The 16,451-nt window shown below is 56.6% G+C and overlaps 1 protein-coding gene across 1 annotated transcript in view; it reads left to right on the top strand.

Annotated features, from left to right (window-relative positions):
* PPARGC1B (PPARG coactivator 1 beta) overlaps window positions 1–16,451 on the top strand; it is a 47,841-nt gene that overhangs the window by 25,706 nt on the left and 5,684 nt on the right. Inside the window, exons 2-8 of the mRNA XM_064671709.1 lie at window positions 7,020–7,193; window positions 9,685–9,897; window positions 11,712–11,828; window positions 12,903–14,019; window positions 14,523–14,559; window positions 14,961–15,025; window positions 15,456–16,224. Of these exons, the coding sequence (XP_064527779.1) occupies window positions 7,020–7,193; window positions 9,685–9,897; window positions 11,712–11,828; window positions 12,903–14,019; window positions 14,523–14,559; window positions 14,961–15,025; window positions 15,456–16,224 (2,492 nt within the window). The remainder of the gene's footprint in view (window positions 1–7,019; window positions 7,194–9,684; window positions 9,898–11,711; window positions 11,829–12,902; window positions 14,020–14,522; window positions 14,560–14,960; window positions 15,026–15,455; window positions 16,225–16,451) is intronic.

The raw sequence follows: 16,451 nt of genomic DNA, 5'->3' as shown, positions 1-16,451 counted from the left end.
TACAGTCCTGGGCTGGTCTGTCCTGGAGCTCAGGCAGAAAGAAAGTGGACTCTCTAGTTTAAAGCCCAAATAAATGGCTGCTGGGTACAGTGTAGATATGCAGCTTTGTAACCCGTGATATACTTTGCTGCTGTCCTTCTTCTTAATCCCGACACACCTTTGTTTAAAGTGTTCCAGCAGAACGTTGTTTATCCAGGCCATTACTACCAGTATCTCAGGCTCCTTTTTTCTATCCTGTGACTCAGGGACACTTTAGTGCAATTTCTTCCATCTTTCCTCCATATCAAAGATACTCCTGGCAAGTTCATGTTTATTGTTTGCAGTTAATGTTTAATATTTCCTATTACTGGCATCTCGTGGTTGATCTTAATTACACCCTTCTAAATGTAAGACAAAAGTCAGCAAGTGAGACTGTGTTCAGGCTGAGGCTGTGGCTCAGAGCCTCATCCTGCTGGTGCCTGGGGCTGGGTGCCCAGTGCACCCCCTGTGCCCTCTTGGCACGTCGCAGGCCGTGTTGGGAAGGTGGCTGCTCCATGTGTGCCACAGAACCACAGAATCGTTTACATTGGAAAAGGCCTCTAAGATCATCAACTCCAATCTTTGAGTCCAACCTTTGAGTCCAGCCTGTGTTGGCACAGAGTGTCCGGCGTGGGGCCCGGCACCGCCGCGGCGGCTCCCACGTGCTGCACCAATGTGGACAAACAGAAGCTGGTTTTGAGTAGCTCCAGTGGAAGAAAGGATCAAGCTTCTGTTTGCTTTGCCCAGGCTTTAAATGTGGATGCTGGTTTTGCCTCTTGCTGGCTGGGCTGAATTGTTAAAATGGATTAGTAGAAATTTAAAAAAAAAAAAAAATTAAAAATTAACAGAGTGCAGAGGGCAAAATGCCCTGCTCCTGGAAGGACAGCGAGGTGTCACATGCCTCTGTGCAACCCAGGAGTCTGGGAGATTCCTGTGTGCCTTTCCCTTTCACCAGCACATCCTCAGACCTGGGGAGCTGGATGAGGGAGCAGTCTGCTGCTGCCAAGCCCTGCCTGTGCCCTGCCTGTGCCCCCCTCCACCGTGTCAGTTGGTGGGTTTGCAGGCAGGGTCCCCTTGCCTCCAAGGAGGTACCACTCACCCTTCACTTTGGGGCTCTCTGGCTATAAATATCGTGGGGTGTCAAGGGGCAGCGGGGCCAAGTCACAACCTGACACCACCTCTCCCTCATTCACAGTGACATTTTATCAAATGCCACTCGGGAGGGGGGGGGGTTGCTTATCTGCTGGCACACACTGGTGACCTTCAGAGATCTGGCCAGGTGGCTCCTTGCTGTATTTACACTTATTTATAGCTCTCTCCTCCATTCTCACCTCTGCCCTCCTCCCCAGTACTGGAATGGGGCTGCCTGCCTCACATGGGTCCCTCTGGGCTGGAATGGAGCTGACGCATCCCTGGGGGTGACGAGGGGCTGGCAGCACCCAACTTTGCCCCCTCAGGGTGCTGGTAGCCTGACTGCACAGGGACCCTGTCCCACGGGTGGCAGCTGCAGGAACAGCAGGGTGCACCCCAGGGCAGGTGGGGCTGGGTTTGGTCCCAGTGTGGGTCATGCCCCCAGTGCCTTCCCACTCCGGTGCTGGGACAGCCCGGGAAGGTGCCAGGGGTCTGCAGGAACCAATCCCGGCCTGCCCAAGTGGGTCTCCCCCTGCCCGAAGCAGCTAACGGGGTGAGCAGCTGTGCCCACCGTTGCACTGCCTGGCCAGAGCTCATCCCGGTGAAACAGCCTGGCGGTGCCCGTCTCCCTGCACGGCTGTAATCCCCATTTCAAGCAGTCTGTGATTACGGATTTCCCTGATAAGCCCAGACGGCTCTCTCCAAAACCCCTGCCCAAGGATTTTCTTTCCTTTTTAGAGCCAAGCCTGGGGTGAGGGCAAGGAGGGAGAAACTCCCCGTCCAGGCGCTGGGATCCGACACTGCCAGTGGGGCTGAGGGAGGGCTGGCGGGAGCTGGCACTTCGTGTTCTCGGCATTTCTCACCTTCTGCTCATTTGGGTCCCAGCCTAAACGCTACTGGCTAATTTGGGGCTCTGTCTCCAGCACGTGTGGATGTATATTTATCTCTTAATGCTTTGAGTAGGCTCTTGGCTGTGAGGAGGGAGGAGGCTCCGTGCGCGGCTGAGTCACTGCTGCGCTCCTCAGGAGGAGGTGGGCTGCCTGTTTCTGGCTGGTTCCTTTGGCCCCTCCGAGGAGCTGCCACTTTCTTTCCTTTTTTTTCCATACAGCAAAGTGGCACGTGAACGACAAGGCAATTGCAAAGCATCCTGGGGCAGTGTCTGCAGGCAGCAATGCAGAGCTGCCCTCCCAGGCTTAGGCAGGATTAGGATCCCGCGAAGGTGCTGCCCGTGTCCAGCAGCACTTTCACGCCGGCAGACTTCAGAGGCTGAAACTTTTGCAGCCTGACTAAGCATGAGCACAGTGTGTGTGCCATCACAGTGTGCTCAGAGCTCACTCCAAAATACTTGGCCACAACTTCAAGGGATTGGACCCAAGGGTTTTGCAGATAAGGGGAATTTCTACTGGTGTTGTTGTCAGGGTGCGACAGAGGAGAGGACCTGCAAGTCTCTTTGTCACGGTCACTGCCCTGTCCCCAGCTCCCTGAGCCAGTTAAGCACAGCAGACAATGAGCTGAGCTCTCATGCTTGCCTGGCAGCAGGGCTGTGGTTCCTGCTCTCCGTGGGCTCAAGGATACAGCTGCTCCTGGGATCCAGCAGCCCATCCCCAGCCAGCCCCTCCAGTCCTTCTAACTGGGGGATTTAGTTTGAGCAGCCCAAGTTGACACTGAAAAAGAGGAAAACATTCCCTGTCTCGTTAATCCAATATTTGAATTAGAGTTGGGCTTGAAGAGGAGCTTCATGTCTCTGCAGCGATAAGACCTCACATGCTCCCACACCAGAATTAACACTGCTCCAAAACAGGGGAAAGAACTGAAAGGGAAATGTCCCACCTGCTGTCCCCACAGCGTCAGGAGCCAGCACTGAGCTGTGCTCACTGGGGCATCCTTGGATGTGCCTCCAGCCAGGGACTGCCCACGTACCAGAGCTGCTGGGGACATTAGAGACAGTGGCCCACACTGACCACCCTCAGAGTCAGGCAGGGAGATGGAGCTAACCCCCAGGCCAGCTCCTTGTCCTGCCTTGCCTTGCCACTGCCCCGGGAAGGACAAAAACTGGGGGCTTTGCAAAGGGACGGAGAGTCAGAGCAACTGGGAGTTCTTCCATTCCCTCCCGGGGATGACCAAGGAGACACCAGAAACTGTCAGACTGATTTGCTCACACAGGGTTTCCAGGAGAAGATGGAACACAGGCTGGGGGGAGCCAGCCCCTCCTCACCCGCAGTGCTCAGGGAGAGGCCCCACTGGCGCTTTGTCTGGGAGCATTTAGGTGCAGTTGAGGCTCCCGGGGACAGGAGAGTTGGCAGAGTGACCTCTGGATGTCCTTGTCTGCCAGTTTGGAGATGTCCCTTGTGCTTTCTCACTGCTGCCAGTGGTGAGCATGGACAGGGGCCTGGCAGTGGGGTGGCACAGCCATAGTGGCACGGAGCCCTCCTGCTCACCTGGTTGTCCTGGGCATGCACAGCGTAGCTGCTGCCAGATCCAACAGCCTCAGCAGGGGCGCAAAGTGAGCACAGACCCTCTGTGTGAGGGTCCCTGGGGAACCCCTTCTCCCACAATTGGAGTGACAAACCCCTCACAACAGGCAGGACTATCCAAGCTCAGCAGCAGATAAATAAAAGTGTTGCTGCTCTGTCAAGCAAAGCCTCTGCAGAGGGAAGCTCTGTGCAACATGTGAGCGAGTATCAGCTGCCTCTCTGTCCTAGAATTGCAAATGCATCTCAGTTGGGGCTGAGGTCAGAGTTGGTTCATACTTTAAGGAAAGCAGAGAAGGATGTCTCTGAATGGAGGCTGTTCCTCAGATGTCCTTCACCTTCCAGCTTTGGCTGCCAGGTGCAACTGCCAGCACGGCATTGCTTCCAGAGAGGATGCCCAGGGTTGGGCTCCTGCTCCCTCAAAGGATAGAGGTGTGTGGCATGGGGGCACCCGTGTAGGGCATCTCCCCTCCCCGGAGCAGGGATTCATCAGACACATCACAGTGAGCTGCCGGCAGCTTTCTGGTCGCAGCCTTGCTGCAGCACACACAGGCCAGGTGTCTGGGCTGGAGGATGCCTCCGAATTTTTGAGCATGTCTCCATGGGTGTTTGCTGGCTGCACACCAAGAACCCATGGCTGATCTTCCTACAAACTCCCGAGTAAAATTAGAACAAAAGTTCACTCCTCTCCCAAGGCAGCAGGAAATGCAAAGGGTGGGAAAAGGGAAAGTCAGAGCAGATGAGGTCCTGTGCCCGCAGGCAGCCTCCCCACTGCCGCTGCCACCCCCGACTCCGGGTGGGGGGCTGGGTCCTCCCCCACCCCCCGTGGCCAACCCAGAGGGACTTCACTCTCAGCGCTCTGTGCTGGGCAAGCGGTGCTTGGAGTGATGGATTCCAAGCTCAGAGTGACGTATTCCCTCTGGAGATTCAGGTCCTTGGTGGCTGGGTGGGTTAAATGGCACTGTCTAGCAGAGGGGGCTGGCTGGAGCTGTGACCATGTGCTGGGGTGCCCATCCATGTGCTCATGCGGGTGATCGCACTGGGCAAAGGCTCTCCCCATGTTTTTTTTTGAGAAGGGGGCTCATCACAGGCCAAGCTGAGTTTTTAGGCATTCCTGACCTGTGCTAGCTGGGAGCATCCACAGAGTGGCAGTGCCGGGGCAATCCTGCCCCTGTGGTGCCCAGAGAGGGCAGCTCAGCAGCATTAGATTGCAGGAGTTTATTTTTACCCAGCCCTGTTGCCAATGGGGACATGTCACATCTGTGGAGTTGATCAAAAGACATCCCGAGCACTGGTGTCAGCTGCTCCTTGTGATCTCAGCACCAGGATCTTTTCCCTTGTGGCATATCAAAAGGAGCAGGAGAATTTGACTGCTCTGCTATTTTTAATTGAACGCACACACGCACACACAGAGACACACGTATATATATGTATGTATGGCTTTTCTAAAAATAAAAGCCTTTGCCTGTGTTCCCATGGGAAGATTTGGGGAGAAGGGGGAGCCAAAGTTGTTGCAAGACTTTTTTTGGAGCAGGCGCTAGAGCAGAGGGAGGAAGCAGGGACGGGCCACAGCAGGTAAGGGACACATCTGAAAGGCCAAAGGACATCTGATCCCAGAGCAGTCCAGGCTGCACCTGAGCAGAGAGGGAAGGAGAACAAGGGGAAAGGTCGCATCTGTGTCCCCCAGAGCTGGCAGGGATGAGAATAGGGACCAAAGATTTTTGCAGGGCAGGTTAGGAAAGCCCCAGCCTTGGGGGGCTGTGAGGAGTATCAGATCCTGGAGCCACTCAGGGGTGCCTGATATACTTTGTGGCACCACACTTGTGTAATCTACCTGATCTACATCCCTCCAGCAGCAGGATGAAGGGAGGATGCTGGGGAGAGCATCCCCCACCATAGGGCAGCTCCCAGGCCCTTGTAGAGCTTGGGCTGGGGCAGTATCAGCAGCCCCAGCTGCCGTGACATGGCACTGGCTCACCATTGGGCCATGAAAATGCTCTCCCCCCTGTCCTTGCCCGTGCTTTCCCTGTCTCCCACCTCCCCTGGGACTGGTTGGGGCGGAAGGCAGGTGAGAAATGTAAAATGGGAGTGAGTGTGTGCATGGGAGTGCCCTTTGGGGTGCCCTAAACACAGTGGGGAGCACAGTAGACAGGCTTCTCAGCCTGTGGGAACACAATCAATAATCCCAGATTATCCCAATTTGACCAAAAAAAAAAAAAAAGAGAGAGAAAAGCTGTATTTTCCATTCCTCCAGCTGTGTTTGAAATCCTTTTTCCTTCCCATTGAGTGAAGGAGGAGACCCTTCCAGGGAGCTTCAGGAGGAGGAGCCCCAGCCTTCCCCTGCCCATGCAGCCTCGCTCACATGCTCAGATGTTTGCCTGCTCCAAAATCCATTTGCTCTGTAAATAAACTTGCTTCCCTCACTGCCAGAAAACTCCCCCTGGGCAGCCAATGCTGGGAGGAGCCGCACCAGACCTTTCCCCTGTGTGGTTGAACCTGGACATAGGCACAAAACCAGGCACCGTCCAAATGCCGGCACAGGCAGTGGGTGCCAGTGCCAGCCCTCACTCCAGGGGTGCTGGGTGCAGCCATGGGGTTTTGTGGGAGGGCAGTGGCTGGAAGCCAGGCTGAAGCAGGGCAGGTGCCAGCTCCTTTCTGTGGTTGAATGGAGATTTTTAGCTGGGTTCCTAGAGCTCGCATCACCCTGTGTGCACCCGGACATCCATTCATTTCCATGCCGTTTTCTCATCCTGTACAGCGCAGGGAGCGGGGTCTGGATTGCACTGGTGGTGCTGCTTCCCCAGAAGGACTGTCCCTGAGTGGTTCAGTGCCATGTGGCAGGGATGGGAACAGGGTAGGGACCAGGTGTGAGGCCACTCACAGGAGTTGCTGTCCCATGTGCACGCAAGACTCTTGCCTTGACTTCCAGCTAGATAACCTGGATGTCACCCTTAGGTGGCACCAAAGGCAGGAATGGCCCCTAAGAGCTCCAGCAGCTGCTTTGCCACAGCTTGGGTGGCTGTGCTCTGCCCCGAGCGTCTGCTCACTGCTGGAGATGAGGCTCTTCCAATGCAGATGCTGCTGTTCTGACTCCTGCCACAGCTGGGACACAAGAGGGGGTTTGATGGAAGTTGTGGGGGTGTTCTCAGTAGCAGCAGTGCCAGTGTCAGGCTGTGCAAACCAATCTGGCAGGTGTGCAGTGAAGAGTTGCTCACCATGCTCCACACTGCCATGAAATTGCTCCTGGAGCCATGTGGAAAGTGGGTCTGAGAAACGGGCCTGAGCGGAGGTGGGAGCGCACCAGGAGACCGTCTGTCTCCACAGGTGGATGCTGCTGCCCTTTGCTTCCTGTTCCCCTGGCACAGCAGTGGGCTCACCCCCTTTCTCTTCTCTGTGCAGTACGAGGTGTCTGGCGAGGAGCACCTCTACTCTGACTTCCCGGAGATCGATCTGTCTCAGCTGGATGCCAGCGACTTCGACTCGGCCAGCTGCTTCAGCGAGCTGCAGTGGTGCAGGGAGCACTCGGAGACAGACTCCAGCCAGTACAGCACTGATGACTCCGAGCTCTTCCAGGTACCCCCATCCTCCTGGCACAGGGCACCCGAGGATGGAGGCAGGGGGAGGAGGGAGGGAGGAGGGAACACGCACAACTATTAATATCTCCTCCCCAGCTGATTAGTGCTCCATTAATTTGTGCACCGGCTCTAAATGGGGCAAGCGGAGTAAGGCTAATGAGGAGGTGGAGGAGCAGAGGAGGCTGCTGAGCCAGCCCTCCTGTGGTGTATTATTCACAGGGAATTACAGCCGGGGTGCAGTGCGTCCCGTTCGATTCCCAGAATGACAGGATGTGCCAGGGCGGCAGTGCGGGGGTCTCAGTGCTGTGGTGTGGGGCAGGATTATTCCTTTCTCAGGAGCAGAAAGCAGCCCCACCCACGCTGGCTTCCCAGTTTTGGCAGCCCCCTCTGTTTGGGTCTCGGGTCCTTTTGGCAGAGGTGGCTGGTTTCTGTCCTTGGCTTTGTGCTGAGATGGATCCATGTGCCAGCATGGACTGCACAGTGCAAAGGGGTGCTGGGACAGAGGGTGCTCCTGGGCACAGGCAGGGCTGGTCCATAACCCTCAGCACTGTTCCTGTCTCTCCTTGGAGAAGAGCTGAGCATCTCGTGGAGCTGTGAGGCCAGGGCAGGGCTGTGAGCACAGCAGAGGCACGTTTGGAGACAGGGAGGTGCAGAAGCTGCCTGGGGATTGGGCACTTTGCCTTTCTGACATTTCCCAAAGCTCATGCCATGCCCTGGATGTGCCTATCCTTGGGGGCTGGAGTTTCTCTGCCCTCCTGAGCAGCACCCAGGCCCTTACCCCTCGGACAAGGAGGTTGTGACCCACTAGTGTCAACTAGTAACCAGCTCTGGGTTACATTCTGGGAGGGAGCAGAATTTATATTTAAACAAGGGGAAAAAAACCAAAAAGCCCCAATATTTTCTAACCTGGCCGTAATAACAACCCTGTGGCTTTTATGCTGTGCTGATGCTGTGCTTGAAAATGGTCCAGTCCAGCTGAGGGACCTTCATCACGAGATGCATATTTTCCGCTGAACTTCCTGGGGAAAAGATAAACAGAAAAGAAATGCAAAAGACAGGCCCATTAGGAGCAGTGGAGTATGATGAAATGTATCCCACTGAACTTATATGCACAGTGCTCTCGTGCCAATAACAGGAGGAAAAGAAACGGAGCCAAAAATGGAGCATCCTGCTGCCTTTCCCTGGAGCCTGCTCTAGTAACTGAGAGCAAGGTTAGGGCAGGGAACAAAAGATATTTAATTTTCAAACAAGATGAGAGAAATACAGGAGGGTGTGTGCAGGCAGCAGTCCTGCTTGTGAGCCTGAATTTACCCTCGTGCTAATTTTATCACTGATGGTAGCCTGCTTCTTGTTGGACATGGTTTACATTCAGAATGTGATGGAGGAGAACCAAAAAGAAGGAATTCCTGACTCACTCCAGCCATTCCTCAGCTTCTCTGTCCTCTCTTGGGCTTCTGCAGTGTACTGCCAGATTGGAAGGGAACTTGTGGGGCTGGGAGGGCACTCGGAGGGCTGGAGGTGCATCAGCCAAACCGAAGCCTAGATGGAAAGAGGGAGGGACCCAAGAGGTTGGGTCAGGGCAGCAAGAAGGGAGGAGGCAGGAGCAGCCCCTGGTCCTGACTGGCCCAGTGCAGCCACAGACACTCAGAAATCTCCCATCAGCATCCCCACATCATGCTGTTCACCCAAAGAATAGGTCAGGGGAGCTGTAATGCAAGGCCTGTCTCACTCTGAGGGCTGTGCTCTGTGGACATGGTCCCTTGCAGAGCACTGGTGCAGCCAGCTTTAAGTGTGAGGGCTTAGAATCCCTGTTGAGCTAGAGGTGCCTGAGTTTGGGGGCTTTTAGTGAAAACAAAACTCATACTGGTTGTTTTTACAAGCTATGGTGTTTGGCCAGCAGTGCAGCCCAGGCTGAGCTTCCCCTGTGCCCTCCTGGGGGGCTGTGCCCTCTTGTCCACTGGGCAGCCCTGGGCTGAGCTCCCAGCTCCTCACATTTTCTCTGTCTTCCCTGTCAGGAGAGCTGCAGATTAGCCAGCCATGACCTCTCAGGCCTCTCCAGCCCTGTGGAGGGCAGGGGGCTGTGCCTGCCCCCTCCCTGGGCTCCCATCCCAGCTGGGGCACTTGCAGCCCAGAGTCAGAAGGATCTGGGCAAGGAGCCTTTTAATGACAGATCTTTTATCTTCTGCTGTTTGCATGATGGTGGGGGGGAGACAACTGCTGGGAGAGAAGATGCTCTGATTCATTATTTTCTGTTAGGGGTGCAGGTGGACAGATTGATGCTCCTTTTCCAGTTGGGTCTCTCCTCCTCATCCCATCCTGGTGGTGTGCTGGGGAAGAGCTCTCACAGGTTGCCCTGCGGGGTCACTGGGAAGTGGGAGCTGGTCAGTGAGAGCTGCTGTTGCACTGCTGGTCCCTCTTCCCCCACCCAGCATCTCACAGACCCTCTGCCCAGCCTAACCCCCCCTCTCTTCTCTGCCTGCTCATTTCAGATAATAGACAGCGAGAACGAAGCGCTGCTGGCAGCCCTCACGGAGACATTGGATGATATACAGGGAGATGACATGGGCCTGGCTGCCTTCCGAACTTTGGAAGAGGGGGACACGCTCAACCATGCCTACACCTCACCTGCCCCCTCCCCCAAACCCACCGCCCCGGTCACGGGGGGGCCGTCCCCGGCCCCCGAGTTTGATGAGCTGTCTCTAGTAAGAACCCACTTCCTACTGTTTAAGGTGGATTTGGATGAGCCCCTGATAAGCCGGCTGCATGGGTATGATAGGAAGCAAAGGTCTGAATTTTTTCATTCTAGGCTTAAAACTCTCTTTAACCGTCAATACCAAAGCATATACTTGTATTGTATACGTATACATGTTCTGCATCATTGCTGTCACCTCCATCACCATCCTCACGGGAACAAGCTGTGTGTATACAAATATGTATATGAACGGGGTGGGGGTGGGTGTCAAAGGGGTGGGGGCTGCTTTGGCAGGACCCACACTTGCTTTTAATCGGACATGCAGATGTGGGGTTGCCTGGGGGTCTCTCTGGCTCATCCCAGCCCCGTGTCCATGGGCAACAGTGGCTGTTCCCACCCACCTCTGCCCTGGGCTGAGCTCCCCGCTGCTCTCGCAAGAGGGACACAGGAGCTTGGCCTGGGTGTCATCCTGTACCCTCAGCTTTCAGTGGGAGGGTTTGACCCTCCCTGTCCCTTCCACCAAAACCCCTCAGGGTCTGTGTGGCCTGCAGTCCCTACAGATTTGGTGACCAGAGTATCCCTCTTGGTTCTCTGCCATAATGGGGCTCCAGCCCCGCTCCCCATCCTGCCCAGGACTAACTGGCAGCATTTACTGCCATCCCGAGGATATCCTCTGGGACATGGTACCCAGCCTGCTCCCTCCTGAGGCTCACAGTCCCCCCAGGGACCCCTCAGCCTAGTCCCGGGGTCTCCCCAAAAACCCAAAAGGGGAGGAGTGACATCCAGTGGTGACAGCGTGCATTTCCACCGCCCACGCCCCTGCGCAGGGGTATATATCACACACGATGTGTCTGTGTATATATAGGATGTATACGTTGCAGGGGTGGGGGGGAAAGGGTGCTGGTTGCTTCCACCAACAGGAGCTGCACACCTAAAGCTGTGGGTGCCCCGGCTGACACTTCCTGGCAGACCCTGACCTGGGCACCCCCTGTTTCTATCACCCCTGTACCCCCCCAGGGCTCTGTGCCCACCGACCAGCACGGGAGCCCCAGATCTGTCTCCTCCGTGCAGTCCCCCAGTGCCTACGCAGTCGTCTTGCTGTTGAGCTGTTGTCGCCTTCGGTTGTTAGCGCGACATGGGTGGAATATGAAATGTTGTTGCTGGGTGTGGGGTTGGTGTTTTTCCTCCCCCTGAGCAAAACTGGGTTTGAGTAGAAGAAAAATGTTATGCTGACCTTGCCATCAGAAGAGATGGCTCTGTGGGTGACCCGGGGAAAACCCCACTCCCACCACCCATGGGCTTTGGGGAGATCCTCGACAGGTCCCACAGGGGTTTGCATCTGCAAAATGCCTTGAAAGCTCATTAATGAGTCCAGGCCCTCTCTGGATGTTTTGGCTAAATGAGCCTTGCACGGGGGCACAAGTGAGTTGTCCAAACCTGTCACTCACATCAGCACAAAGCCTCTGTCACCTAAGGGCAGAATTGTTGGAGTAAGAAGTTTGGATGCCATGGCAGCTCCTGTGTATCTGACAGGAGTGGGGTTGCCCCTGGGAAGTAAAGTCTCTCACGTCTGCACTGCCCCGACCTGCTTGAGGGTCCCTGGGGACATGGGTGAGTGCTGTGGAGACAGCCCTGACCCCCTCAGGGCTGCACATGGCCAGGCACCTGCCCCCACAGCCATGGTGGGGTAGGAAATTCCTCCCTGCCTTAGATTGTTCTTGCCCCATTTTTGGGCACGTGTGAGCCAAGGGCTGCAGCCCTGATGGCGCTTTCTCTTGCCCTCGCTGCCATGCCGACTCTTTTTCTTGCCACTTCTCTTTGCAGCTGAAGAAGTTGCTCCTCTCTCCATCGCATGTGCCTCCGAGCTGTGAGGCTCAGCGGGACGGGACCGCCCGGCGCCCGGGGACCCCAAAATCCCGACCAGCACGGCCCTGCACGAAGGTACTTCCTCATGGGCAGAGCTCGAGCCCGTGCACTGCCCACCTCTTGGGAGCTTTCCTAAAGAAAGGCACTGAAGGATGGTGTCAGGGAGCATGGGCAGCCTCTGAGCTGGGCAAGGGGCTGGGGACGGGCAGAAACCATTACCTGTGGTGTAAAGTAAAATATTTGCAGGTATTTTCCCCAAAAATGCCAAGGCAGTGGAAAGGATTCAAAAATGTTTATTTTGGAGGCAAAGACACTGAAAACTTACAAAGAAAAATTCTGCACCAGCAGTGAGAGGGCTGGGCCTGAGAAAGTAACTCCTCCGGATCTTTTCCAGGTTTCTTATCTTCTCTGGCCTCCCTCTCCCAGCCTCAAGACAGTCACAGCCTGTAACATCCTGAGAGTTTATCTCTCCTCAGACCAGAGAGACACAGGAGGGACACAGGAGGGAAAGAAACACTTCCCCCATCCTTGAAAAAATGTTTGTTCTTAGGCAGAAGGTCTCCTTAAGAAACAAGTTAATTAAGCTTTAACCTTCCTGTTACAAATTCTTCCAAAAAGGGGATACCTATTCCTACATGTGGCGTTCCCATCCCTCTCTGCATTGGGCTGAGAAATGCCTCGATCTCATTTGGACCCTGGGTGGTTCAGCCTCTCCCAGCTTCCCTGAGTGCCCATTTGTGAAAGCCCCATGTGCTCCCTTGTCCCCCTCTCTGCTGACTCTCAGCCCAAGCCAGGGGCCATCACCAAGGAGAGCTGCATGCCATGCTGCAGAGCCCACCCCTCACTTAAGCTGATCTGAAACCCAGCAGAGGTTGCCACCAAAGATTTTTCTACTTTGCTGATGGTTATTGTGCAGTGCATTAGGCCTGGCAAATTAGATTGCCTGGGAAGAGCAGCAGATCCCTCCCTGGAAGAAGGAGCATCATTGTGTGCGGCGCTTGGGGCAGGGGGCTGACCCCCAGACAGGTTGGGGTGTTTCTAAGCCAGAACTGGGGGGTTTGAGGATGTGGGTTGGCTCTGTCAACATGGAGGGCTTCTCCCCCCATGCCAGGTACTTGTGTCTGATTTTCTCCTCTCTCTTCTCCAAAGGTGGAGGGTCCCCGGGACAGGAGGGCAAGTGTCCCGCAGGCACAGAGCCGCAGCTGCACTGAACTGCACAGGCACCTCACCTCCACCACCCCCTGCTCCCAGACCAAAGCCCCCCAGGCACCCGAGGAGTGCTCCAGTGGTGGCCACCACCCATCCCCAGGCGACTGCGCCCATCACGAGGACGACAGTGACTCCAGCGAGGACTCACTGAGCTCTGGTGACTCGGTGACGCCCCTCTCCTCAGCAGAGGATGGCTCCGGCAGCCAGTTGTCCTGTGAGGGGGAGATGCACTCCGTGGTGGAGCTCATCCGCTACATGCACACCTACTGCCTGCCGCCGCGGAAGCTGCCCACCCGTGACCCCGCTGACACCAAGCCCCAGCCCTGCAGCAGCCCCTTCAAGAGAGCCAAACCGGACTGTCCCGCACAGCCGGGCCCCCCTGGCAGTGCCCAGAGCCGGCCGGGCTGTGCCTGGCAGGCAGCAGGGGGCTGCAAGAAGCCCGGAGCATCCTTCTCCATCCTGAAGGAGCTGCTGGCGCGGGACCTGCTGTGTGACGTGAGCAAGCCATACCGCCTGGGCAAGCCCGTGTACGCTGCCCTGGCACGGCCACCTGGCTCCTGCTCCCCTGTGCCGCCAGCCCGGGATGGGGAGGATGCCAGTGGGACTTGCACCTCCAGAGTGAAAACAGCACCAGAGAAGGGTGAGCCACGGCAGAGCCCTGGAGCTGAGGCAGAGGCACTGCAGGAGCTGAGTGGCCATGAGGACAATGGTGGGAAGCAAGAGGGGACCTCAGGCACAGCAGTGGGGAAGGTGGCCCGCAAGCAGGACAACACTGTTTACGCCGTCCGCCGGTCCAAGAGACTCAACCCCGAGCTTGGGCACTGGCTATCCTTCCTTGATGAGCCACCCCCCGAGCCCTCCGTGCCCCTGGCCTGCAGAGAGGCTGCACCATGCCCTGTGCTGGAGGGATTCTCTGCCGAAGAGCCTGCGGCTGAAGTGGAGGTGGGGGGCACAGCACCATCGGCGGAGCCCCAGACCCTCTCCCTGGGTTCCCCAGTGGATGGTGAGGTGGGAAACGGGGTTGAGAGCCGGCGCTGTGCCCTCCTGGAGCAAACAGGTGAGGAGGCCATGGGCTGTCACTCTGCTCAGCCCTCCCTTGTACATCCATGCTGCCTGTGCCATCCCTGCCATGGCCAGGTGATACTGGCCAGGCGCTGGACACTCAGCTGGCAGTAAAGCTGTGAGCAGCCCCAAGTACAGCCCCATGTGCTGGCTGGTTTGGGGTCCCATGCATGGGGAGCTGGGGGCCTGTTCTGATTTTGGGGTGCTGTTTCAGTCCATGGGGGCCTTCTACTCCTGTTTCTCCATCCTTATTGAGAGAAGCTGATGTAGGGCTCAGCCAGCAGGGACCAGGCTGCCCCATCCCTCCAGGTCCCTCTTGCCCACGGGCTCACACTGTGCCTGGGCTCTGGAGTTCATTATGAGCATGAATGGCTCAGCCCTGGCAGCGTGAGCCCTCTCCCTCAGGGGGGCAAAGCCCCAGTGCCCAGCCCCTGCCAGACCTTGGGCGCTGCAGGGAATACAACTCCACTGGTAACCAGCTTCTCTCCTGCCTTTCAGAAACACCCAGATGTCTCACGCTGTCCTTGGCACAGACGTAAGTGCAGACGGGGTTGAAGGAACTGTGCTGGGGCTGGAAACCACCTTGGTTTGTGTAGCTGGGCCAAGCCTCTGCTGCAAGCACACAAAGCTGCTTTTGCAGAGGAGACTGAGCCACCCAGCTGGGCACAAGGCTGTGGGGAGCCACAGCCATCACTAGGGTGCAAGGAGTCAGGATAGCCCCATCCTGAGGGCAGGGCATTTCTGTGTGTGCCCCAGAGCACTCGCTGGGACGGGAAGGGCACACTGCTCAGCCCGCTGCCCTCACACCCCTCTGTCAGGCACTAGCCATAGTGGGAGGGCTCACTTGTAGGCAGCATTTTCTCAGCTTCCTTTTGGGTTTGGGGACTGTGGTTCACCTAAACACTTCCTCCCTTCTGATTTTCTGCTCTTCTCCAGTGACCCAGCCTTTGGGAAGAGAAACTTTGAGTCAATGCTGACTGTGGAGCTGTGTGGGACAGCAGGTAGGACAGGCTTTTAAGTTTTGGGTTTTGCAAAATTCCTCCATAGGAGAGGACAAATTTACCCTAAATTCAGTCTGGAGTCATCAGCTCCAGCCTACCCAGCCAAGGGAGCACATTCATCCTCTTCACACTAGGAACACGGGAGACTCCCCTCTGCATCTGAGCACCATGATCACTTCAGGGGGATGTGTTTGGGGTGGTGGGAGCTGTTCAGAAGTCCCCTGAAGGAGCCAGGAGAGAAGGGAGAGTCCTCTGGTCCCTGCTGGGATCAGGCATCCTTCTTTTTCCCCAAGTGCCACTGGATGGATGAGGCTGTGGGGCTGAGCAGCCTCCTCCCCTGCAATACCTGGTGCAGCCCAGGCACTGGGGTGGGACAGGGCAGGATGGCAGGGGCAGAGCTGACTCCTGCCCTTTGTTTGGGGGGGTCCAGGTCTCACACCACCCACCACTCCGCCATACAAGCCTGCTGAGGAGGACCTGTACAAGCCAGACATCCCCCAGGAGCCAGGGAAGGAGGACGGGATGGCCCCCAGCCCTGGGGGTGCAGGGGATGTGGCAGCCTCCCGGAAAGCCCCCAGGAAGCACCCCGAGAGAACGGAGCTCTTTGCCCACCTGAGCCGAGCTGCCACCACACGCCCCACGCTCCCCGAGCAGCAGGGCCTGCTCAAGAGGCCCTTCTCCCGCTCCTTCGGGGACCACGACTACTGCCAGGTGCTCAAACCTGAGGCTGCCCTGCAGAGAAAGGTGCTCAAGTCGTGGGAGCCCACGAGCCAAGTGGAGACGGAGCACAAGAGGAAGGTCCCAGCTGCCCACTACCAGGGACTGGACCTCAGCAAGGAGGCAGGCGGTGAGATGCTGTGGAAGGATGGCGTCAAGCAGCTGAGAGACCAGGAGATCAGAGCCAGCTTAACAAAGCACTTTGGCTTCCTGGACACTGCTCTCGATGACGAGGACATGGTCTTCTGCAAGACCCCCGAGTACGACACTGTCTTTGAAGACAGCTGCAGTGAGAGTGGCTCCCCCGTGGAGGAGGAGGATGAGGAGGAAGAGGAGGAGGAGGAGGAGCATGGCAACACCAAGCTGTGCCTGCGGAGAAACCCCCTCTCCAGGACCAGTTTGCATTACTGTTCCCGGAGCAGGTCCAGCTCGGGGTCTTCGTGCTGCCGGTCACGATCACCTGCCAGCAGACGCACCTTCAGGTACAGGGGCACGGGGACCTTGGGATCATTCTTGCCTGCTGTGTTTTTCCATGGTGCAGGGTAGCCCCAGTCCTCTCTGCTCTGCTGGCCCAAGTAGTAAAGATGTTAATTAATGAAAGAAAAGCTATAAAAATAATTGGTTCTACACGAGCCACTGCTGCAAAAATCAGCCATGGCCAGAGGAAGCAGCAGCGGGGTGAAGCAGCCAAGGGCTTCTGTGGCTGACA

Source organism: Pseudopipra pipra, chromosome 15 (assembly GCF_036250125.1).
Source record: "Pseudopipra pipra isolate bDixPip1 chromosome 15, bDixPip1.hap1, whole genome shotgun sequence".
In the NCBI taxonomy this organism is placed as follows: domain Eukaryota; kingdom Metazoa; phylum Chordata; class Aves; order Passeriformes; family Pipridae; genus Pseudopipra; species Pseudopipra pipra.
Note: the sequence above shows the minus strand (reverse complement) of the source record. Positions and strands in the feature narration are given on the sequence as shown.